The 24487-nt window shown below is 42.7% G+C and overlaps 1 protein-coding gene across 3 annotated transcripts in view; it reads right to left on the reverse strand.

Annotated features, from left to right (window-relative positions):
• HSPA12A (heat shock protein family A (Hsp70) member 12A) overlaps positions 1–24487 on the reverse strand; it is a 56603-nt gene that overhangs the window by 15375 nt on the left and 16741 nt on the right. For all 3 annotated transcript variants that reach the window (XR_014168552.1, XM_081912164.1, XM_081912163.1), the window contains exons 4-6: positions 19578–19764; positions 16409–16513; positions 2282–2395 (exon numbers count right to left, since the gene is read on the reverse strand). Coding sequence is in view for 2 of the 3 variants with exons in the window: in XM_081912164.1 (XP_081768290.1) it covers positions 2282–2395; positions 16409–16513; positions 19578–19764 (406 nt within the window). In the remaining variant the exon portion in view is untranslated. The remainder of the gene's footprint in view (positions 1–2281; positions 2396–16408; positions 16514–19577; positions 19765–24487) is intronic.

The raw sequence follows: 24487 nt of genomic DNA on the forward strand, positions 1-24487 counted from the left end.
GAAAACATGCATTGCATAGTTGTACTGCCCCTTAGGGTGGCCAAGTGCAAAAAGAGGACACGGATTCTGCCCCATATAATAGGGAATTTCCTCTTCAATACATGTGCTGAGGAGGGAATTTTGCCTTCACAAAGGATGCATGGATCCTGCCCTCTTTTACACCTGACCACCCTACTGCCAGTGGATTGTGTAATTCTTCCTAGCTGCACACAATCAAATACGCGAAATCCAAGTGGGAAAATGGTAGGCAGATATGGCAAAGACAAACATGTCTAAAATAAAGGACAGGGGCACATTTATGTCTGAATAAAATCACTTAACTGAAACAGGATTGGACTCAACAAAGGATCATCAATTTCCTCTCTCTGGATTTACAAAACATTGAATAAGGAAGTGATCAAAAGGTGAAGAGGGTTGGCATGTGCTTCTTTAAGCTACAAAGTGAGCACCACCTTTCTTTCCCCTCAATTCTACATCACACCTTTTGCCATTTACTGCCATCTTATCAGCATAAGAAGCTGCCTTATGCTGAGTCAACTATTATTCCAGCCACCTCAGTTTATTTTCAGTGCTGGCTGGTTTCAGACAGGCATCTCTTCTATTCCTATCTGGGGATGCCAGGGATTGAACATGCAAAGTAGCAGAACACTACTGAGCTAAGGCCCTGAGATAGATTCAGGTGGGTAATGAGACCATATGAAATATGACCATGAAACAGGTGCTTGTGCATGCAGATACAGCTTCCTATTCTCTTCTGTATTTTGGTTTCAGAAACCAAAATATAATCCCTGTGGTGTTGCATTCCCAACTGTCAGTGAGCAGGAATTTTGCAAATTAAACAGCTCCCTCAGACACCACAATTTCTTTCAGCCACTGTGTTACCTTCAATGTCCCCCACCCAATAATGTCTATTATCTGAATCCCCATCAATAACACCAAATTTTGCACAACCCTCCCTCCCCACTGGAATAAAGAGGAAAGTCAAAGTAGGCAATCATGACTAATTTGGTTTGACTACAAAATTATTCTTTCTGGTTTGAGAATTTGGCATTTCTGAGTAATAATAGTTTATTATTTATACCCCGCCCATCTGGTTGGGTTTCCCCAACCACTTTGGGCAGCTAGAAATTCTGGGTGGAGTAGAAATTTAGACCTTTTCTGCTCACTAGACACTGATTAGGAACACAGGCTTTGCACCCAAGTATTGCCCCATCTAACGATTCCCTACATTGACAATAAGCTGGGGTTTCAATCAGGGAATATTCCCAGACCTACCTGGAGATGCCATGGATTAAACCTGAGACCTTATGCTTGCAAACACTTTGCCACTGAGCTACATCACTTCTTCTTTGATTACTTGATCAAAAGCATCATGAAGAATCTGAGACTTTCTATGGGGTTTTAATGAATGCTCCTACCATTCGAACACTCCCCTCTACCAACATGAATGGAATCTGCACAGGACCAAGTATTCTTCCTTCTCCATCACACTCATAATGACCTAGGCTTTTATCAGCCCGCTTTAACTAACTTTCGTTTTAAAAGGGACAACACTCCAATTTGGGGAGTCAGAAAATAATGCAAACTAACCAGTCCTAACTAGAATGCATGGCTGTTTAATTCCCTTTGTGTTCTCCTGCCTGTCACACACCTTTCACCCAATCAGGTCCTTCCCGGAAGTGTTTTGTGTATTATCTGTCTGCATGAACCATTAAATCTCAATTTAATTGCTAATCCGCCTTGCTTGCAGGCAGAGGTTGTCCTGCCAATGATGCATGATGTCATTTTTCTAAGCCAGCTCCCAATTGGCTTTTCAGAAGCCCTACCTCTTGTAATCATATTTTTCCGTGACTGGTTCATGTTCCAATGGGGTAGATAGAATACAGGCAGCACTTTGATGGTCATGAAATTCAGGTGGCCTTTTTTTCTGGGTCCAGACTACTGTAAAAGTTCCTGTCTGGTTTTATTCTAGAGAACAACTCTGCTTTTAAAGTTTTCTGCTTCCAAGTCTGTGGGTGTGGCTTGGAAACGTGATTTTAATTCTCCAAAGTCTGCAACTTAAGCAAGTTTGTGCCCATCAAAGTAGGGAGCTGTTTGGAAACATCTTGTTTCCTTCTGCACTTTGGATTCCAAATGAAACAACTCCCTAACAATAAACCTACTTTTCATGACTTTTGAAAGAAACATTTAACAAGGGAACTGACTGAGGATGCACAGTTCAGAGGCTATAAAAGCTTCCCTCTGCCTGCCATTTTGGCTGATGGTCACCTTCAATACTTACCTTGTACGCAGCTTGTCTCATAAACTGCTTTGCCGGCTGCTTCCAGATAGCTGGCACTGTGATGACCCAGCGCACTTCTGAGTTTTCAAACCCGGAGTCCTGATCGCTCAGCTCCTGGAATAAAAGAAAGCAAACTTGTGGTGAGAGGCAAAATTGACACCAGCTGTTTCTAGAAGTGATGTTGTTTCCCAGTGGCTCCTGTGAAAATAATTTGACACTTTTCATGGTTTCTGTTGCTATGTCTATGTCAGGCTGTTTAAATAACTGGCTGACATGCCAAAAATGCATAGAATGTTGAAAACTGGGTTTCAGTTACACCTTCAAGGAGGTCCATAGGAAAACATACCATGATGAAGGGCAAGTTCTTCATCTTACACAAACAAAATCAGGCAAATACAAGAGCGTACCTTATGCCTTTGTAGTGAAAGCGGTAGGTTCCTCTAAATTGATGCTCCTAAGCATTAATCAGGCTGAGAAATATTTGCTGTGTTGAAGAGGCATGGGAGTGTTCCCTTAGTTTAGACATCATGCACGTGAAAAAGGCTCTGCCACTATAAGCCTCTATAGTTTATTAAAAATGGCATCTGCTTAGCTTTTGTAACTTAGTACTTGGTACCCATGATCTACTTGATGAGGTCTATGAATGTGCCACATTTCAAACCAATCTACTAAAAAATGGCCTTAGGTCCAGCATGTTTAAAAATGTTTCTAGAGTAAAAGGCGGCACCAAATGGTGTTTTTAAGTGAGGAAAGGGTCCAGGGAGAAAAGTCCTCCCCTCTCCCCATGGTCCCAATAATAACAGAAACAATTAACGGATTCTTCAATCTGCTGCCAAGACCTGTCAAGAGATTTCATCACTTTTACTGTATCTTGGTTTGTTTCTGCCCTTCATTTAAGCAAGTGCCATACATTTTAATTCTATGTATGTTAGAAATTGTATGGTTTTGGTTATTTGTTTTCGGTTTGGGTTATTTGTCTGCGGCTATAATAATAAAATGTGTTGTCATACATACTGAAGTTTAGTATGTCTATGGCGTTTATAGATATCCTGCATGTATCATTGATGCTTAGGAAGACCCTGCATTTGTGGAACTGTTGCAGCGGTGAACCTCCTCAGTTACATATTATTTTGTTCTTGGTTTTATACAAGCTCCCTCGTGTTTCTCACTCATCCTGATAGTACTTGCCAATAGAGCTTTCTTGTTATAAAACACAGTTTCTGCTGAAACACAAGCCAATAACTAGCATGGGTGGGCTCACTTTATGCTGGCAATCATTCCAATGAATCATAGTGCTGTCAAAATGAATGTGATACGTTGCTATGGCAATCCTTTGTAGAAATCCTTGCATCATGACTTTCATTTGGGTTATGTGCTATTCGGGATACTTGTCGCTATTTGTATATGTATTTGTAATTGTATGGTGCGCTGGCTGTTTTGGTGTAAACAAGAAAATTATTTTATTGGAAAAGAAAGTACCAGAGAAAGTACCAGAGAAAGTACCAAGCAAATCATATCCCGAGTTTGGTATTCCTGACATCGGGTAGCATATTTTTTCCTATCTTTCTTGCTGTAGTTGTGGGCGGGAGAAAGATGTAACAGAATAAATTAAGCCTACACAAAGCACACACAAAAGCAGAGTAGGTTAATTTTCTAGCAATCTGCTTATTTAAGCTTGGCAAATATGAGACTCTTAATATCAGGATTGTGGGTTGGAGCCCCAAAATGGGCGAAGGATTGGTGCATTGCAGGGGGTTGGACTAGATGACCCTCAGGAACACTTCCAACTCTACAATTCTATAATGTAGATCTGGCTCTGCAGCAGACTAGCCTTGAACACCACATGAGTGCCTGCTCTGTGACAAAGAGTTGGAACCATGGCCGGCCCATTTAAACTGCACACCTTAGCTCTCCCATCGGGAGTAAGAGTAGAGAGAACAGAGCTAGCAGGTATTGTACTACCTTTTCAGGAAAAGGCTGAAGGGGAGCACTTCTCCTGGCACCTGATTCTCTAACTAATGGGGGAAATGGTGTTTGGGCTTTGTGGGCTAAGTAATCATGTGCTGGGCAGACATGGGCCAGCCAAAGACACTGTGCTGCCTAGTGTGAAAGACAAGATGATGCCCTCCTAACACAAATAGAAGACAGCCAAGCTGGCGGCAGAACCTAACTTCAGCACTGTGGAGGGGACAGCATCCTCCAGCTGAGGACAGCAGGCTAACATCCTCCAGCTGAGGACAGCAGGTAGATGAAGGGAACGCAGTGGATGTAGCCTACCTTGATTTCAGCAAGGCATTTGACAAGATGCCCCATGATATTCTTGTAAAGAAGCTGGTAAAATGCGGTCTTGACTATGCTACCACTCAGTGGATTTGTAACTGGCTGACTGACCGAACCCAAAGGGTGCTCATCAATGGTTCCTCTTCATCCTGGAGAAGAGTGATTAGCGGGGTGCCACAGGGTTCTTTCTGTTGGTTTCTGCTTCCTTCTCTGTGCAGCGAAGTGCTTGTCACAAGACAGGTTGTTTACATTCCACAGAGTCTGTACTGTTGGTTTTCCCACGGGAACGGGAGACTGGATGTGACGTACACTGGTTTCCTGTTTTTCACTGTTCTTTGCAGTTTCTGTTTGTGATTCTCTCCGTGTTTTTGAGGAGAGATGACGCTTTCTCTGCTCCGGCAGAGGGAAGATGTTTTTCTGTAACTTACCAGCTTTGAACTGTAAATAAAGTAGTATAGAGCATGTTGGCATATACTCCTCATCATTCCGCTGTGCACTGGACACTGCTTATCCCCAACATTTGGTTCCGGGCCCAGAAAAACGCAGTGTTTTGAGAATGGACTCCAGAAGTCGGGCTCCTGGCAAAGAAACAAAGTGCCGGCAGAGGATCGGAACAGCGGCAGAGGGACAGATCGGAACGGTATCTGCTCTGCGCGTCAAAATGATTGATGAAGGTATGTGCTACTGCTCCGGGAAGCCTGCCAGCTTCTAATTAATGGCTTTATGGCTGGACTTTGAACTTTTAATAGCCGGTTTTTGCCGTGGCACAGGCAAAAGGCTAAAAGAAAAGGATTTCCTATGCTGGGGGAAATCGAAAGTAACTTTTAGAAGTGCTGTTGTTTCACAGCAGCTGCAGATGTGACGCAGCAAGGATTTAAAGGGCAACATAGAGAAAGCACTTGGGGACTTTCGCTTTTGAACTTGCTTTTGGAATGCAGTTTGAAGCAGCTGCAGATAAGCAAAGCAAATAAACAGAAGAGCGGCACAGGCTCATAGGCAGAGGCTGTTTTGATTTTGCTTTTGGATTGAAGCAGCTGTACACAGAAGCAGCATGTATACAGCAGCTTGATTTAAAGCAGCATAGATGACGCAAGAGGCAAATGCCAGACTCATGATGGCTAGCTGCAGAAGGCTGGATGAAGCAAGTGGGGGATTTGATACCACTGATCAGCCAAATGCTCAACTCACAGTAGCCTGTGATACTGCCATGATTCAGAATGAAGCAGATCGCCGAGGTGCTGGCTGCATGGGAAAGGGGGAGACTTCACAGTCGTCATCCCATAGTGCAGTGGAACCACCAGATGGCGCCAAAGCTTTGAAGGCAGTGAAATGCTACTCGTGTGGACGTCTAGGCCATATGAAGAGGGAATGCAAATATCCCAGGGCCAAGACAGAGCAGCGCAGCGGAAGCTCATCGCGTGGAAAAGGCCAGTGCAAAGGCAAAGGTCCGGTGTCCAGGACAACGCAGCACAAGGCAATGGTCTCACGCTACGCTGCAGAGGTTGCAGAGGTTGCAGAGGTCCAGAAGACGTCTAGATCTTTCTTCGTTGTTGATTCAGCTGCAACGCACCACATGTGCAACGATAAGAGACTGTTCGTGTCTTTTACACCGCAGGAAGGTGTGATTCACCAGGCGGATGACCGCACAATCCCCAGTAAAGGCTACGGAACTGTTGTTCTTCACAGTTTGGACTTATCGATACAGAATGTGCTTTATGTGCCAGATGCCAAACATAATCTGCTCAGCGTTGGACAGCTGATTGAGAAGAAAATTGACGTTTCCTTTAAAAACAATAGGTGCATCATCACTAAGAAAAATGATTATCAATTGTATGCTGAATTTGTTGGTCGTTTGTTTGTTTTGTATTATGATTATGTTGTGCAGGATGACACTTGTTGCATTGCAGGTTCTAACAAAAGTTTGCATGCAGAATGTATTCACGATCTTCACAGGAAATTTGGTCATTTGCATTTTGAGGCAGTATCTAAAATGCCTGCCTTGGTTGAAGGTATGACTATTAAACCCTGCAGGTACCACATGAAGTGCAAGGCATGCGCAGCAAACAAGGTGAAAATGGCTGCGAAAGGTAAGGTGTCTAGTAGGCAAGCTACAGAACCATACCAAATTATTCATGCTGATTTGGTTGGACCACTAGCGCCCTCTTTGGGTGGAAATAGGTACTTCATGGTTCTTGTTGATGCATTTTCCAGGTATATTTTTGTGTACAATCTCAAGCAGAAATCAGAGGCTTTTCCTAGGTTCAAGGAATTCTGTGCTTGGTTGGAAAATGTGCATGGTAAGAAGATAAAGATTCTTTTCACTGACCGGGGGGGGGGGGGAATTCACTTCTCAGCAGTTTGAAGCTTTTCTGGCTGAGAAAGGAATTCAACACGATTTGTCTAGTCCTCGCTCGCCATGGCAGAATGGACTTGCGGAACGAGCAAATCAAACATTGCTTCAAGGGTTAAAAACCTTGCTGCATGATGCAAATCTTCCAGAGAGTTATTGGGCCGAAGCTCTCTCATGTTTCACTTACAGTTATAATCGCAGGTTATCTTCAGCGATTGGTTGTACCCCCTATGAGAAGATGTTTGGCAAGAAGCCATACATCAAACACATGAAAATTTTTGGTTCGGACATGTGGGTTCACTCACCACAAAACTCCAAGTTAGACAAGCGTGGATTGCATGGTATCTTTCTAGGTTATCAGAAAGGGTCTTACAGAATAATGATGACTGACTCTAAGGAAATTAAGCTCACAAGAAGTGTTGAGTACAATGCCAAGTGGGGGGAGAATGTGGGAATTTTCCAATGTTATCCTGATGACAGTGATGAGACTGAGGATAGTCAAAAGCAACCGCAACAACCCACACCCACTGATGAAGGTTCTGATTCTGAGTCTGAAACTGAAACTGAATCGGGTGATTCAGAGGATTTCAAGAGTGCGAAAGCCTCTATGCGACCCTCTGAAAGCTCTGATCAAGAATTGGAGGAACCATTGTTCACAATAGGTCACTTTTCTCCTAAGAAGGAAGAGGAGAGTGTTGAAGACTTAAGGCTAATTCGTAGGTCACAGAGAGCCACAAAAGGCAGACCTCCAAAGAGATTTGCTGATGAGTTTGCTAACATAGCAGTAACAGCTGTTAAAAGCTCCAAGAAGGTTTTTGAACCTTCAAGTTTCCAAGAAATCCAGGATTTGGATTCAAAGGAAGCTGAGCCATGGTTAAATGCCATGAAGGCTGAGCTTGATTCCTTGGAAAGGAACAAAACATGGGACCTAGTTCCAGTAGTTCCAGGAATGAAACTGCTTGGAAGCAAATGGGTCTTCAAAGCGAAGACTGATCAAAATGGCAAGATAGTCAGACACAAAGCCAGATTGGTAGCCAGAGGATTTGCTCAGGTACCAGGTGAAGACTATCACGAGACCTACTCACCCACAGTGAGGTATGAGAGCATTAGGCTTATACTCAAGCTAGCTGCAGAAGAAAATCTACACATTAGTCACCATGATGTGAATACAGCTTTTCTGTACGGATCTCTAAATGAATCACTTTATATGCTTCCACCTGATGGCGTACAGGTAAAACAGGGATTTGTTTGTGCTCTGAAAAAGTCCCTTTATGGTCTCAAACAAAGTGCACGGTGTTGGCACACAAAACTCACTGAAGTATTGTTTTCTCTAGGTTTTAAGCAAGGGAAATCTGATCCATGTGTATTTGTCAAAGAGGAGGGGCAAAAGAAACTGTATTGTTTGTTTTATGTTGATGATCTTTTATTCTTTTGGAAAGATGTCACAATGTACAATAACGCCCTAGCTCAACTGAAAGAGCACTTTGACATGAAAGATCTTGGTGAGGTAAACAACTACCTATCTCTGGAAATAGAGAGAGATCAAGATGGTAACATTCTAGTACACCAGTCACGGAAAATTGCTGATGTGTTAAGCAAACTAAACCTGATGGATGCTAACCCTGTGGACACACCGATGATAACAGGTTATCAGGTAGATGACACTGAAGAAGCATTTTCTGACACTACACTGTACAGAAGTGTTCTAGGCAAGCTAAACTTCATTGCCAGATGTTCAAGACCAGACATTGCTGTTAGCTGTAATTTGCTAAGCAGACAAGTCAACAATCCTACTGTTAAGGATTGGAAAGCTCTGAAACGCATAGCGCGGTATTTGAAAGGCACTATGCATTACAGACTGAGATTTAACAATCAGAAGTCTGGTGGTCTTGAGATATTTGCAGATGCAAGTTTTGGAAGTGACACTACAGACAGGAAAAGTACGTCTGGAGTTTGCTATAAGTACAATCAGGGTCTATTTGATTGGTCATGCAAGAAGCAAACAACAGTTAGCTTAAGTACTTGTGAAGCTGAACTGAATGCACTGTCTTATTCACTTAAAGATTGTGAATGGTTGTTACAATTGTGCAAAGACATGAAAATTCCTGTCAAATGTCCAATCCAGGTTTACCAGGACAACAAAGCATGTTTGGCTTTGCTGAATTCTGAAGGTTGTAAGCAAAGCACGAAGCACTTGCAATTGAAGTTGCAACATGCTAGGGAACGTATTAAGAAGGGACTCGTAACGGTGTCCTATATGCCAGGTAATGAAATTCCTGCTGATGTATTGTCCAAGATTGTATCAAGGGATCAACACTGTACCTATGTGCAGAAGTTGGGTTTGTACTGATTTTGTACGAACACGCTGCCCAGAGATGTTCACAGAAAGGGGGAGGATGTTGGTTTCTGCTTCCTTCTCTGTGCAGCGAAGTGCTTGTCACGAGACAGGTTGTTTACATTCCACAGAGTCTGTACTGTTGGTTTTCCCACGGGAACGGGAGACTGGATGTGACGTACACTGGTTTCCTGTTTTTCACTGTTCTTTGCAGTTTCTGTTTGTGATTCTCTCCGTGTTTTTGAGGAGAGATGACGCTTTCTCTGCTCCGGCAGAGGGAAGATGTTTTTCTGTAACTTACCAGCTTTGAACTGTAAATAAAGTAGTATAGAGCATGTTGGCATATACTCCTCATCATTCCGCTGTGCACTGGACACTGCTTATCCCCAACACTTTCTTGGGCCTGGTCTTATTCAACATCTTTATCAATGACTTGGATGATGGACTCAAGGGCATCCTGATCAAATTTGCAGATGACACCAAACTGGGAGGGGTTTCTGCTTTCTTCTCTGTGCAGCGAAGTGCTTGTCACGAGACAGGTTGTTTACATTCCACAGAGTCTGTACTGTTGGAGGTTTTCCCACGGGAACGGGAGACTGGATGTGACGCACACTGGTTTCCTGTTTTTCACTGCTCTTTGCAGTTTCAGTTTGTGATTCTCTCCGTGCCTTAGAGGAGAAATGACGCTTTCTCTGCTCCGGCAGAGGGAAGATGTTTTTCTGTAACTTACCAGCTTTGAACTGTAAATAAAGTAGTATAGAGCATGTTGGCTCATACTTCTCATCATTCCGCTGTGCACTGGACACTGCTTATCAACAACATTTGGTTATGGGCCCAGAAAAATGCAGTGTTTTGAGATTGGTCTTCAGAAGTCGGGCTCCTGGCAGAGGAACAAAGGAGCACAGAGACGAAGTGCCGGCAAAGCATCGGAACAGCGGCAGAGAGACGGAACGCACGGTATCTGCTCTGCGCGTCAAAATGATTGATGAAGGTATGTGCTACTGCTCCGGGCAGCCTGCCAGCTTCTAATTAATGGCTTTATGGCTGGACTTTGAACTTTTAATAGCCGGTTTTGCCGCGGCACAGGCAATTGGCTCAAAGGGACGCTATGCTGGGAAAGTGAAAGTAACTTTTACAAATGCTGCAGTTTCAAGCAGCTGCAGATGTGACGCAGCAAGAATTAGGGCAGTAGAGAAAGCACTTGGGGACTTTCGCTATTGAACTTGCCTTTGGGAATGAGGTTTGAAGCAGCTGCAGATAAGCAAAGCAAATAAACAGAAGAGCAGCACAGGCAAGGCAGAGGCTGTTTTGAAATTGCCTTTGGATTAAAGCAGTCTGATTTAAAGCAGCATAGATGACGCAGGAGGCAATTGCCAGAGTCATGATGGCTAGCTGCAGAAGGCTGGATGGGCAAAGTGGGGAATTTGATACCACTCATCAGCCAAATGCTCAACTCACAGTAGCATGTGATACTGCCATGATTCAGAATGTAGCAGATCGGCGGGGTGATAGCTGCATGGGAAAGGGGGAGTCTTCACAGACGTCATCCCATAGTGCAGTGGAACCACCAGATGGCGCCAAAGCTTTGAAGGCAGTGAAATGCTACTCGTGTGGACGTCTAGGCCATATGAAGAGGGAATGCAAATATCCCAGGGCCAAGACAGAGCAGCGCAGCGGAAGCTCATCGCGTGGAAAAGGCCAGAGCAAAGGCAAAGGTCCGGTGTCCAGGACAACGCAGCACAAGGCAATGGTCTCACGCTACGCTCCAAAGGTTACAAAGGTTGCAGAGGTTGCAGAGGTCCAGAAGACGTCTAGATCTTTCTTCGTTGTTGATTCAGCGGCAACGCATCACATGTGCAACGATAAGCGACTGTTCGTGTCTTTTACACCGCAGGAAGGTGCGATTCACCAGGCGGATGACCACACAATCCCCAGTAAAGGCTACGGAACTGTTGTTCTTCACAGTTTGGACTTATCGATACAGGACGTGCTTTATGTGCCAGACGCGAAACATAATCTGCTTAGCGTTGGACAGCTGATGGAGCGGAAAATAGACGTTTCCTTTAAGAACAATAGATGCATCATCACCAAGAAAAATGATTATCAATTGTATGCTGAATTTGTTGATCGTTTGTTTCTTTTGTATTATGATGATGTTGTGCAGGATGACACTTGTTGCATTGCAGGTTCTAACAAAAGTTTGCATGCAGAATGTATTCACGATTTTCATCGAAAATTTGGTCATTTGCATTTTGAGGCAGTATCTAAAATGCCTGCCTTGGTTGAAGGTATGACTATTAAACCCTGCAGGTACCACATGAAGTGCAAGGCATGCGCAGCAAACAAGGTGAAAATGGCTGCGAAAGGTAAGGTGTCTAGTAGGCAAGCTACAGAACCATACCAAATTATTCATGCTGATTTGGTTGGTCCACTAGCGCCCTCTTTGGGTGGAAATAGGTACTTCATGGTTCTCATTGATGCATTTTCCAGGTATATTTTTGTGTATAATCTCAAGCAGAAATCAGAGGCTTTTCCTAGGTTCAAGGAATTCTGTGCTTGGTTGGAAAATGTGCATGGTAAGAAGATTAAGACTCTTTTCACCGACCGGGGGGGAGAATTCACTTCTCAGCAGTTTGAAGCTTTTCTGGCTGAGAAAGGAATTCAACACGATTTGTCTAGTCCTCGCTCGCCATGGCAGAATGGACTTGCGGAACGAGCAAATCAAACATTGCTTCAAGGGTTAAAAACCTTGCTGCATGATGCAAATCTTCCAGAGAGTTATTGGGCCGAAGCTCTCTCATGTTTCACTTACAGTTATAATCGCAGGTTATCTTCAGCGATTGGTTGTACCCCCTATGAGAAGATGTTTGGCAAGAAGCCATACATCAAACACATGAAAATTTTTGGTTCGGACATGTGGGTTCACTCTCCACAAAACTCCAAGTTAGACAAGCGTGGATTGCATGGTATCTTTCTAGGTTATCAGAAAGGGTCTTACAGAATAATGATGACTGACTCTAAGGAAATTAAGCTCACAAGAAGTGTTGAGTACAATGCCAAGTGGGGGGAGAATGTGGGAATTTTCCAATGTTATCCTGATGACAGTGATGAGACTGAGGATAGTCAAAAGCAACCGCAACAACCCACACCCACTGATGAAGGTTCTGATTCTGAGTCTGAAACTGAATCAGATGATTCAGAGGATTTCAAGAGTGCGAAAGCCTCTATGCGACCCTCTGAAAGCTCTGATCAAGAATTGGAGGAACCATTGTTCACAATAGGTCGCCTTTCTCCCAAGAAGGAAGAGGAGAGTGTTGAAGACTTAAGGCTAATTCGAAGGTCACAGAGAGCCACAAAAGGCAGACCTCCAAAGAGATTTGCTGATGAGTTTGCTAAGATAGCAGTAACAACTGTTAAAAGCCCCAAGAAGGTTTTTGAACCTTCAAGTTTCCAAGAAATCCAGGATTTGGATTCAAAGGAAGCTGAGCCATGGTTAAATGCCATGAAGGCTGAGCTTGATTCCTTGGAAAGGAACAAAACATGGGAACTTGTTCCAGTAGTTCCAGGAATGAAATTGCTTGGAAGCAAATGGGTCTTCAAAGCCAAGACTGATCAAAATGGCAAGATAGTCAGACACAAAGCCAGATTGGTAGCCAGAGGTTTTGCACAGGTACCAGGTGAAGACTATCACGAGACCTACTCACCCACAGTGAGGTATGAGAGCATTAGGCTTATGCTCAAGCTAGCTGCAGAGGAGAATCTACACATTAGTCACCATGATGTGAATACAGCTTTTCTGTACGGATCTCTAAATGAATCACTTTATATGCTTCCACCTGATGGCGTACAGGTAAAACAGGGATTTGTTTGTGCTCTGAAAAAGTCGATTTATGGTCTCAAACAAAGTGCACGGTGTTGGCACACAAAACTCACTGAAGTATTGTTTTCTCTAGGTTTTAAGCAAGGGAAAGCTGATCCATGTGTATTTGTCAAAGAGGAGGGGCAAAAGAAACTGTATTGTTTGTTTTATGTTGATGATCTTTTATTCTTTTGGAAAGATGTCACAATGTACAATAACGCCCTAGCTCAACTGAAAGAGCACTTTGACATGAAAGATCTTGGTGAGGTAAACAACTACCTATCTCTGGAAATAGAGAGAGATCAAGATGGTAACATTCTAGTACACCAGTCACGGAAAATTGCTGATGTGTTAAGCAAACTAAACCTGATGGATGCTAACCCTGTGGACACACCGATGATAACAGGTTATCAGGTAGATGACACTGAAGAAGCATTTTCTGACACTACACTACAGAAGTGTGCTAGGCAAGCTAAACTTCATTGCCAGATGTTCAAGACCTGACATTGCTGTAAGCTGTAATTTGCTAAGCAGACAAGTCAACAATCCTACTGTTAAGGATTGGAAAGCTCTGAAACGCATAGCGCGGTATTTGAAAGGCACTATGCATTACAGACTGAGATTTAACAATCAGAGGTCTGGTGGTCTTGAGATATTTGCAGATGCAAGTTTTGGAAGTGACACTACAGACAGGAAAAGTACGTCTGGAGTTTGCTATAAGTACAATCAGGGTCTATTTGATTGGTCATGCAAGAAGCAAACAACAGTTAGCTTAAGTACTTGTGAAGCTGAACTGAATGCACTGTCTTATTCACTTAAAGATTGTGAATGGTTGTTACAATTGTGCAAAGACATGAAAATTCCTGTCAAATGTCCAATCCAGGTTTACCAGGACAACAAAGCATGTTTGGCTTTGCTAAATTCTGAAGGTTGTAAGCAAAGCACGAAGCACTTGCAATTGAAGTTGCAACATGCTAGGGAACGTATTCAGAAGGGACTCGTAACGGTGTCCTATATGCCAGGTAATGAAATTCCTGCTGATGTATTGTCCAAGATTGTATCAAGGGATCAACACTGTACCTATGTGCAGAAGTTGGGTTTGTACTGATATTGTACGAACACGCTGCCCAGAGATGTTCACAGAAAGGGGGAGGATGTTGGTTTCTGCTTTCTTCTCTGTGCAGCGAAGTGCTTGTCACGAGACAGGTTGTTTACATTCCACAGAGTCTGTACTGTTGGAGGTTTTCCCACGGGAACGGGAGACTGGATGTGACGCACACTGGTTTCCTGTTTTTCACTGCTCTTTGCAGTTTCAGTTTGTGATTCTCTCCGTGCCTTAGAGGAGAAATGACGCTTTCTCTGCTCCGGCAGAGGGAAGATGTTTTTCTGTAACTTACCAGCTTTGAACTGTAAATAAAGTAGTATAGAGCATGTTGGCTCATACTTCTCATCATTCCGCTGTGCACTGGACACTGCTTATCAACAACAGGCTAACACCCCAGAGGACAGGATCACACTTCAAAATAACCTTGACAGATTAGAGAACTGGGCCAAAACAAACAAGATGAATTTTAACAGGGAGAAATGTAAAGTATTGCACTTGGGCAAAAAAAAATATATGAGAGGCACAAATACAAGATGGGTGACACCTGGCTTGAGAGCAGTACATGTGAAAAGGATCTAGGAGTCTTGGTTGACCACAAACTTGACATGAGCCAACAGTGTGACGCAGCAGCTAAAAAAGCCAATGCAATTCTGGGCTGCATCAATAGGAGTATAGCATCTAGATCAAGGGAAGTAATAGTGCCACTGTATTCTGCTCTGGTCAGACCTCACCTGGAGTACTGTGTCCAGTTCTGGGCACCACAGTTCAAGAAGGACATTGACAAACTGGAACGTATCCAGAGGAGGGCAACCAAAATGGTCAAAGGCCTGGAAACGATGCCTTATGAGGAACGGCTAAGGGAGCTGGGCATGTTTAGCCTGGAGAAGAGGAGGTTAAGGGGTGATATGATAGCCATGTTCAAATATATAAAAGGATGTCACATAGAGGAGGGAGAAAGGTTGTTTTCTGCTGCTCCAGAGAAGCGGACATGGAGCAATGGTTCCAAACTACAAGAAAGAAGATTCCACCTAAACATTAGGAAGAACTGACAGTAAGAGCTGTTCGACAGTGGAGTGTGGTGGAGTCTCCTTCTTTGGAGGTCTTTAAGCAGAGGCTTGACAACCATATGTCAGGAGTGCTCTGACGGTGTTTCCTGCTTGGCAGGGGGTTGGACTCGATGGCCCTTGTGGTCTCTTCCAACTCTATGATTCTGTGATTCTATGATTCTAACTTGGGAGGCAGATGCCACAGGGCACAGACCGCTCTGTCTGACAACACCTCGCTGCACCCTCTCCCTGAACCACCTGCCACCTGAGGTAGTCAGCCTGTGCTGCCCAGTGGTGAGGCCAGACCTGCCAGGTGGACAAGGAAAATGGGTGGTGGCTGGGGCAGCAGAGGAAACAATGAATTGAAGAGAATCTAGGAAGGTACAAGGGGAATTTCGGCCATTCATACACCTTCAGCAAGCTCACAAACAGGACATGAAGATGATGGCCTTACCCTGTTTTATCCCCAGAATAATCTAAAACTCAGAGGTATTTAAATACAGAACTGTTAAGGCTATCTTTATATGTACGTTTGGAAGAACAAATGTATTGCATTGTGAGGCTGCCTGAATTTGTTTATCTGCTCATTGCTGCAAAGACACCCCTCCCCCCCCCCCCCCCCCCGGTTTTGAGCACTGAGCTCATCTCTGTCCTGGACTCAAGTTTTTCCAGCAGTAGTCAGTCAAATACATCTAGAAAGCTTGCAAGCAAGACCAGCAGTTTACCTCTGGCAGCTGGTACGCAGTGGTATACTGGCTCCGAACATTGAGTAACCATGACTATTAGAAGGAGCTCCTAGGATAAAGCCAGAGTGGAGCAGGTAGGAGGACCTTTGAGGGGTAGCCAAAATATTCTGGTTACTTTAAAATTATATCGGAAACGGCTTTCATTAATTCCTACAGAGCTAGAGTACAACCAACAGCATATGAATTATGGAGTTCTGCAGAAATGTCTTGCTGGTGAGGAAGAAGGTTGTATCTAAGTATCTAGGACACCTCATCACCATCACCGCTTCTGCATCTCCTGCAGCTGCTCCACTTTGTTTACATCAAGAACTGCTGCAGGCTGAAGTATGGCAAGGTTAAATTTGTTGGGCCAGCATTTGTCGCAGTTATAAATACAAAGAGCTGGGGACAGGAAGTGTTCCTTTACCTTTAATGCTTGTTCCTTGAAGTACTGCAGAGCGTAAGAAAATAGTTCAAGTGCCTTGACTTTCTTGCCATTTGCAGCTGTCAGGTCTGTTTCCAGATTGAGATTCTAGGGGGGAAGGAAATGTTTAGAACATGTTTAAAAGGAAGTGGTAAGTGTCAAAATCCATTCCTCTGAGGTGGAGAGAATGGAATTTGCTATTGCTGAGCTCCATCACTTAGGTAAAAATGTGACTCCAAGCATCGCACATTTTCCTTTTGACAGTGAAGTTCACCATTCAGCCTTTCCCAACCTGGTGCCCTCCAGATGTTTTCAACTACAATGCTATTCAGCCCCAATGGTCAATGGCCAAGAATCATGGGAATTTTCATCAAAAAACATCTGAAGGCCACCAGGTTGGCGGTGTCTAGCTGTGCTATCTCTGATTTTCATAAAGGATCAAGCTTTTTGCATGTTGGTTATGGTTTCAAAGTAGGCCAAATTTAACCCCCTATGCTGCTTTCTGCGTGCCCAGAAGCTATTAAATATTATTTTAATTCCTAAAATGTATACACTGGTTGATTGTAAACCCCCCCAAAAAAAACCCCTCAAAGCACTTTACAAAAGATAAACCAGTAAAATTAAGGGGGGGGGGAATACAACCCTACTTTAAAACATATGAATGTACTAAAACAGCGTAGAATTATTTCAACTTTCTAAGCATCTAGGTAGGCATGTTTTTAGCAGGCACCCAAATGAGCTCAGGGAAGGCACCTGCTTGATCTCAATAGGCAGAGAGTTCCAAAGTTAAGGGGCTGCCACACCAAATGATCAAGTTCTTACAAAGGCAGAACAGGTATTATGAGGCACCTGTGGTGGTGCTAATTCCACCGATCGAAGAGGTCAAGTGGGCACATGTAGGGTGAGGTGCTCTTGTAAGTGTCTGAGATGACATGCAACTGGCGAAAATGTGAGCACAAGAACCAACAACTATGCCAAAGGCTTAGGCTCAGAATGCACAATATTATGAAACCAGAACCTATAGATCTTTTGGCTTTCCTTAGTTATAAAACACAGGAAAGTGTATTGGGAAGAGAAGTGTCAGAAAAGCCATAGGGCTCAACTCTGGCTACTTTCCTTATCAAAATGCTTTCCTCTGCCTGGATCTGTTTAAAGCACAGTGTGAGTTCTTTTGGATGAGGGTAGAATTAACATGTCAAAGAGGCTCTGTTATACATTAGAACTTCAGAGCTAATAATATGACTGTCAGGAAAGGAAGTCGCCGAAATCTCCCAATGTTTCTTCCTTTGGTTTGAAAAGCCAAGACTCATTTGTTCAAAGCTTACTGTGAAGTCTGCCTGTAACATTCCCCCCTTGTCTACTTTTACCATTTTCCAGCCATCTCTGCATTACTCTGCTCCAAACAGTTGTCACTTTATCCCCAAAGATTAGGGAATAGGTGTCTGGAACTCAGTGAACCAAGCTAAAAGATGTTATGTGCCTGAATGGCCAGTTTCTACCCGTGAACTTAACTCTCACTCTGCTTATGGGTGAAATTACATCTGCATTTTTTAATAACTCTAGGGTGATCCCTATACATGCAGCCACACTGTGATTACTGGGATCGGTGGGATGTAATCCATTAGTGCAGTCAAGTGCAACATTCCTTATTTTCCTAGAGTGGGCACAGGAAGGGGGACATCCAGTCAGTGTAACTTTCTGTTCCACTGGTCTGGAGCTTCCTCCCCCTGCATGTGACCTGGGAGATGGGCAAAAGAGCCAAGTCACGCAACCATTTTTCTCAGTCTTCTTATGTCTTGTCTTGCTTGCTTATCTTTTGCTGCCATGCTGTTCTCCTGCAGCCATTTTGTTATATTAATTTATGTTTGCTGTCTGCAGGCTCTCAGCCAGCAGCACATGAGTTCAGTCTCCATAGGAAATGAACTCACACTTTGTTGTGTAACCACTAAGTAAAGCCTCCCTTTCAGGGATCATATCGTGAACTGAAATGTGAGTAAACATTTTGTTACTTTACCAAAAAAGACTCTTGTGTCTTTATTCTTTTAAGAGGGATTAAAGGGGACACCAGGAAATAACTAAGAGATTCAAACAAATCTGCAAAATAGCTTCCAGCTATATTGAGGGGAATTTGCTCTGCTACACCACTCACTAGCATGAGGGAGGGAAGGATAATATTTATTCATTATATCCTTCCCTACTATCCTTAACATTCCCACAGGATCAACATGATTGAAGTGTCCTATATAAATGCCCACTAAGTGCAAAAGCATTATTCATACAGCAGATACACTAGCTCTGCATATGCCAGTGTTTGACATAGTGAATGCTGCAAGATATAAGATGTGCCTAAATGTGGTAGTAGACGAGGATATGTAGTGAACTAAATTTTAGTCACAGTAGACCTACTGAAATTAATGAACATGATGAAGTTGGGTCCATTGATTTCAATGGGTCTACTCTGAGTAAAACCTAGCTAACTGCCATCCATGGCCCCTACCTGCCCCTGTATTTCTGCCCAGACATTATGTCTCCTTCATACTTGATGGTGTTCACTGGGAGACACATCTGCCACAGAAAGTCTGAACCAGCCCTACATATATCAGTGAGAATTCCTGCAACCTGCCTGTATTAAAGGAAATTCCACCTCCAGGCACGACATGATGTGTTGATGGCTTGTGAAGCGAAACAGAATTTAACTGGTGGTGACATGAATGGTATTAATTTTAAAAGGCTAAATAACCTTTCAGATAGAGGGAAAAGAAAAATACTGCAGAAAAGTATTAAGTTACCAGTTTCACATATTAAACAAAGCTTAGCTAGAATGTTGCGTGCATTATGATAACATCTGCCCAGCACCAGGAAAAAGAAATATTTATGCAGAAGCAGAAATGAGCAAATCTGTCAGCTTCAGTTTCTCTCCATTTCCTACTCTTAAGTTCACTTCTCCACACTTCCATACCGGTTTGTATTCTGCCCCCACAAAGCAGCCCCCATGGAAATTCCTCAGCATTTTATTGTGACACTCTCCCAATAAGCCATGTTTATGAAAACTTTGAAGAACAGCCATATTGTTTTGGAAGGTGCAAATTACGTAGGTTTGCCTTTAAATGTGAGCTGAATCAAACATCTCCCCTATCCCTAGGGGAAAGTATAGAATTCATCTGCTACTTACACCAGTTGTGTGAAGCTTCATCTTAAATTTCTCAAAATACAACCAGTGCTTTGATTCATTAGGATCTAGGTCATGATAGAAATCCCTGGCTGCATAACCAAAACTGTGGAATTTTCTTTCTGGAGTTAAAAGGATTGTGGTTGGTGTTTTCTGATTCGACACACCAGGATCTCCTCCTTCCCATCGCCTAAAATACAAAAGACACCACTTAAAATCAATGAAATTTTATCATATTTTAACATGCAGCCCAAAGAATACAACAGCTGTTTGGAGTGTATGCATTTATTTAAAAGCATTTCTAAATCACTTAATAGTTTTTATAAAAATCCCTAAGTGATACAGTACATCCCTAAGTTGTATACAAAAATCACATAAAAACAATAAAACAGGCTCATCAAATGAGTAAAACAGCTTTATAAAATCAGGTACAGGTAAAAAGGAGGAATTCAGAAAAATTATGAAAAGCATGTCACAGATGATCACTCACAGCATAGCTCTAGGGAGTTGATAGCTCTATAACCATAGTTAAGGATAAGATTCAGGTTTGCATGCAATATGTAATGATAGCCAAGATTTATAAACTAACAAACCTTCATGGACATGTGTGGTTTAACCATGGTTAAGCTGCTCAGATGATCAATTAAACCATGGTTTAGTATGGTTCATAAACCATGGTTAGCATTCCATGCAAACAAGGCTGGAGAAGAGAAAATGGGGAGGGGGGGAGAGGAAATCTCAAGGGTGCACAAAAATCTACATGTTACTGGCCCAACATATTTCAAAATATTAATCTTCAAGGGCACAACAAATAAGAACAATGAATATTATACTCAGTACAAATCAACGTGATAGCACTGGTAAATTGTTGCTTATTTCTAATTTGGAGTATCATCATCAAATGAGTATTTGATGCAATATATTACTATTAAACCAATTATACAACAGACAATATAACCAGTGATTCTTTGTTTTAATAGTATTGTATTATATAATTTGTATTTTTGTACAATTATTATTATTTGAGGTGCCATGAAAGAAGAAATGCGTTTTAAAATGCACTGGGATATTGAAGTATTTATTTTTGTGCACTCTTTGAGCTTTCCATCTCCCTTTCCCACCCCTTATTAATGGAGTGTCATCTGGTTTTTCTAGACACAGTGGGAGAAAAGGGATGCTGGACCAGAAGACCTTTGGCATGATTGACAGGGCTTTTCTATTCAGGTTTGCTGGAGAAGCATGTAGGGGATGAAGCAGGCTGCAGAAGCCTGACTTTTCCTCAGCACTCATGAATCTGGCTGGAAGCATATGAATACACCAAGCAGTGACACTATTAATGAGCTTCAGAGAGAAAGTGAATGAGATTGAGATGGGTGGATGTTAAGGGGCCTGAAGAAAATCCTGGCAGTGTGCACAGAGTCACTTCTGCAACATCCAGCACAGATTTTCTTCCAGCTGCTTTTGCTGTCACTTTTCACTCATCATTAATGCACTAGCACCAGATATCACAGCCTTTAAATTTGGTTTAGTTAGTGAAATTGTTAATAGGAAAAGCACTCTAACACACCAGAGCTTCATCACTCTCAGCACCACAAGAAGTACAAGAAGTTCACTGAGTATATACAGTATCATCCGCCCCCAGCCTCTGAATTCCCCTTTTACAAATGTGCAAAGGAATGAAGTCTCCATGCTTGCAAAGATCAGCTTTGCTGAATGATTACATCCAATTCTTGAGAACTATCTCTATGAAGGCAAGCTCCTGATTTCTCTTCCTGTTATTTGGGGCAACAGATCTCAGACCAGGTCCACTGGCTATATTTTGGAGGATCTCAAAATTGCTCTAACTGGGAGTCATAAACTACAGCATCTGGGCATTCTGCTTATACAATTTTGAATGCTATGAGTACAGAATGTGGCCCATGTCATCTCTATTTTTATTTATTTCATTATTATTATTTATTTATTTCTGTGGGGTTTTTTACTAAAACCTATTCACTTCTCCCTTGTTTGCTATATGTATGTAAGAACCTGCCTTGCAGTGATTTAGACATTTGTTCAATCTGTATTTCATCTTTCGGAAAAATAGTGAAGGCAGCTAACAAAAATAATATAAATACATAAAATTAAACTGTTGTAGATCCCACTTACATGAGGAATTCATTTTGTACCATCTGATTTTCAAAAATTCCTGATTTTCAGAACTCTTACATTCTTCTTCTTTTTGATGCTATAAAGTTATTGTTATAGACATTTCTATAAACTGCTGATTCCATGTTAGAAACAATTCCATGTTTAATTCCTTTTTTAGGGATACAAATATATTGAGTGAGTTTGTTTGTAGTCACCAGAATGTACAAAAATCCTATTGCTCAAAAGGTAAATGACATTACCTTAAGATGGCCAATTTCAAACACTTTAATTAGATTTTAATGAGCCTCTGATATTCGGGGATGGGGGGAGAGAGAGAGAGAGAAGGGAAGAACCCAGGTAAGAGGGCATCTATTCTAAACTGGATTGTTCAGAGACTGAACCAAAACTGCTGCTTGTTAAATCCTACGCACCAGCTGCACATTCAGGGCAAGAAGAAATATACTGTTTTGATTGAGAGTCCTTAATGACTGTAATTTTGACTCATTCATGGAGTGTTATGTTAATAGAAAGTGCACTTACGAATTGAATAACTGTGACAGCCATCTATTCCTTCCTAAATAGAAACTACATTAGACCCCTTTCTGGGATGAGCATCTTTGAACTTTAGTTCCATCAGCATCAGTAATCTCACTGGTATCATGGCTAATATTTGCAAAGATTTAGTCTTTGGAAAACACAATTCCTTTAATTTGTAGTATACACTGGATGCCCAAAATCTGATGCTACAGCAAGGCTGTGTGCATTCAGTGATTGCACTGGACACTATACAAACCAGTACACAGACATACAATTCAGCTGCCAGATAATCTCCTCCCCCCCCTTTATACAATATAGCAGGATACATAGATGAGGGTGAAAATATGCAATGCCTCATGACATCTTAAGGGACGCGGGTGGCGCTGTGGGTTAAAGCCTCAGCGCCTAGGACTTGCTGATCGAAAGGTCGGCGGTTCGAATCCCCGCGGCGGGGTGCGCTCCCGTCGCTCGGTCCCAGCGCCTGCCAACCTAGCAGTTCGAAAGCACCTTCGGGTGCAAGTAGATAAATAGGGACCGCTTACTAGCGGGAAGGTAAACGGCGCTCCGTGTGCTGCACTGGCTGGCCAGATGCAGCTTGTCACGCTGGCCACGTGACCCAGAAGTGTCTGCGGACAGCGCTGGCTCCTGGCCTCTAGAGTGAGATGAGCGCACAACCCTAGAGTCTGTCAAGACTGGCCCGTACGGGCAGAGGTACCTTTACCTTTACCATGACATCTTAAAGAGGAGAGGGAAGGGGCTGAGGAGGATGGGGGGGGGGGTTAGACCAGGGTTTAGACTTCAGTCCTTTACACCACAGTATGATAAGGAAAAGAAGAACAAATTGTGCGTAAATATTCTTAATATGCCCATTTCTTACAGAATATTATTGTTGGCATGGAACAGAAGCCCTGGGCTAGGATTATCAACTGAAGGTGTCTTGTGCCTTTAGGGCCATGTTTCATTTTTTAAAAAATGTATCTAATGCTACTGTTTTGTTATTACAGGAATATTTCCTTCCAAGCCATGTTCCAGTAGACCTAGCCTCTAACTCATAGTGATGTTTATGTAGACGAAGATACCCTTCTGGGAAATAGGGCTTTAAATGTCTGTGATCCCTAGTGAATACATATCTGTGAGCTCACCAAAAGCTGCAGTGAGCCATCCATATAGATCTCATTATATGATGACGTGCAAAGGTTAAAAGCGAAGAAAATTCTTCCAGAAAGGATTCCACTGTTGAAAATTAATAGCATAGCAATGCCTGTTTACATTAGTTAGCAGAACTTTTGGACTTAATTATAGCAAGGAAGGAGAACCTAAAGGGCATGTTTTAGGCCACGGTGCCTCCGACGGTAGAATTGTTCCTCTCTTTATCAAGCTAGCTTATCACATACAGTGGTACCTCTGGTTACGAACTTAATCCGTTCCAGAGGTCCATTCGTAACCTGAAACCATTCTTAACCCGCCAATCCAGAATGTGGTCGCAGTCGGGGGTGGAGGGCAAAGGGTTAAAATTCCCCATGCCAGGGCCTTAATTTGGACTCAAGGTCCCATGCCTGCAATTTATTTTTAAAAAGTCATTCCCACAATTGCTGGTTGCATGAACGGCAGCACATCTGGTACGACAATGCAGCACACTCCTAGCCCACCCCCACCTGCAGGACCAGAAGCAGCTGGTGATTACAGAGGACAGGAGAAAACTTTTTGACCCTGGTGGAAACAGAGTGTGACACTGCTGTCCAATCTTTGCCCTTGCATTGCCAATTGGTGCTATGGCAGAATGTCTGGGCAATGAAACAAGTTGTCTGGGAAAGTCATAAATTCTTCCCTGAAGGTGTATTCCCCCCCTTTTTTTTTGGAACGGGAGAGTGAATGTGCATCTGTCAGGAATTATTTAGGTCTAACAAATCGGGCTAGCGCAGTGGAATGGATTACTGACCCTTGAAATTCCCTCCAGCTTTATGATTCCATGATTTTGGTTGGCTTCGCGATTTCTCATTTGCCTACTGTCAGTGCACAGTAAGCTTCACACTCGATTATCTGTCTGTGTGATTCACTTCATTGATTTATGCTGCTGCTGTATTCACAACTAAAGACAAGGAAGCATTTTTAATTTAAAAAAAAAAGATCTGGAAAGGAAATATCAGAAAAAGGATTGATATACACCAGGAGGAAAAGCAGCCCATTTTTAAACTGAAAAGAGCAGGGCTATAACTTTGAGATTTCTCCAGAGCACTGCAGATAGA

Source organism: Podarcis melisellensis (assembly GCF_964234715.1).
Source record: "Podarcis melisellensis genome assembly, chromosome: 5".
Lineage (NCBI taxonomy): Eukaryota > Metazoa > Chordata > Lepidosauria > Squamata > Lacertidae > Podarcis > Podarcis melisellensis.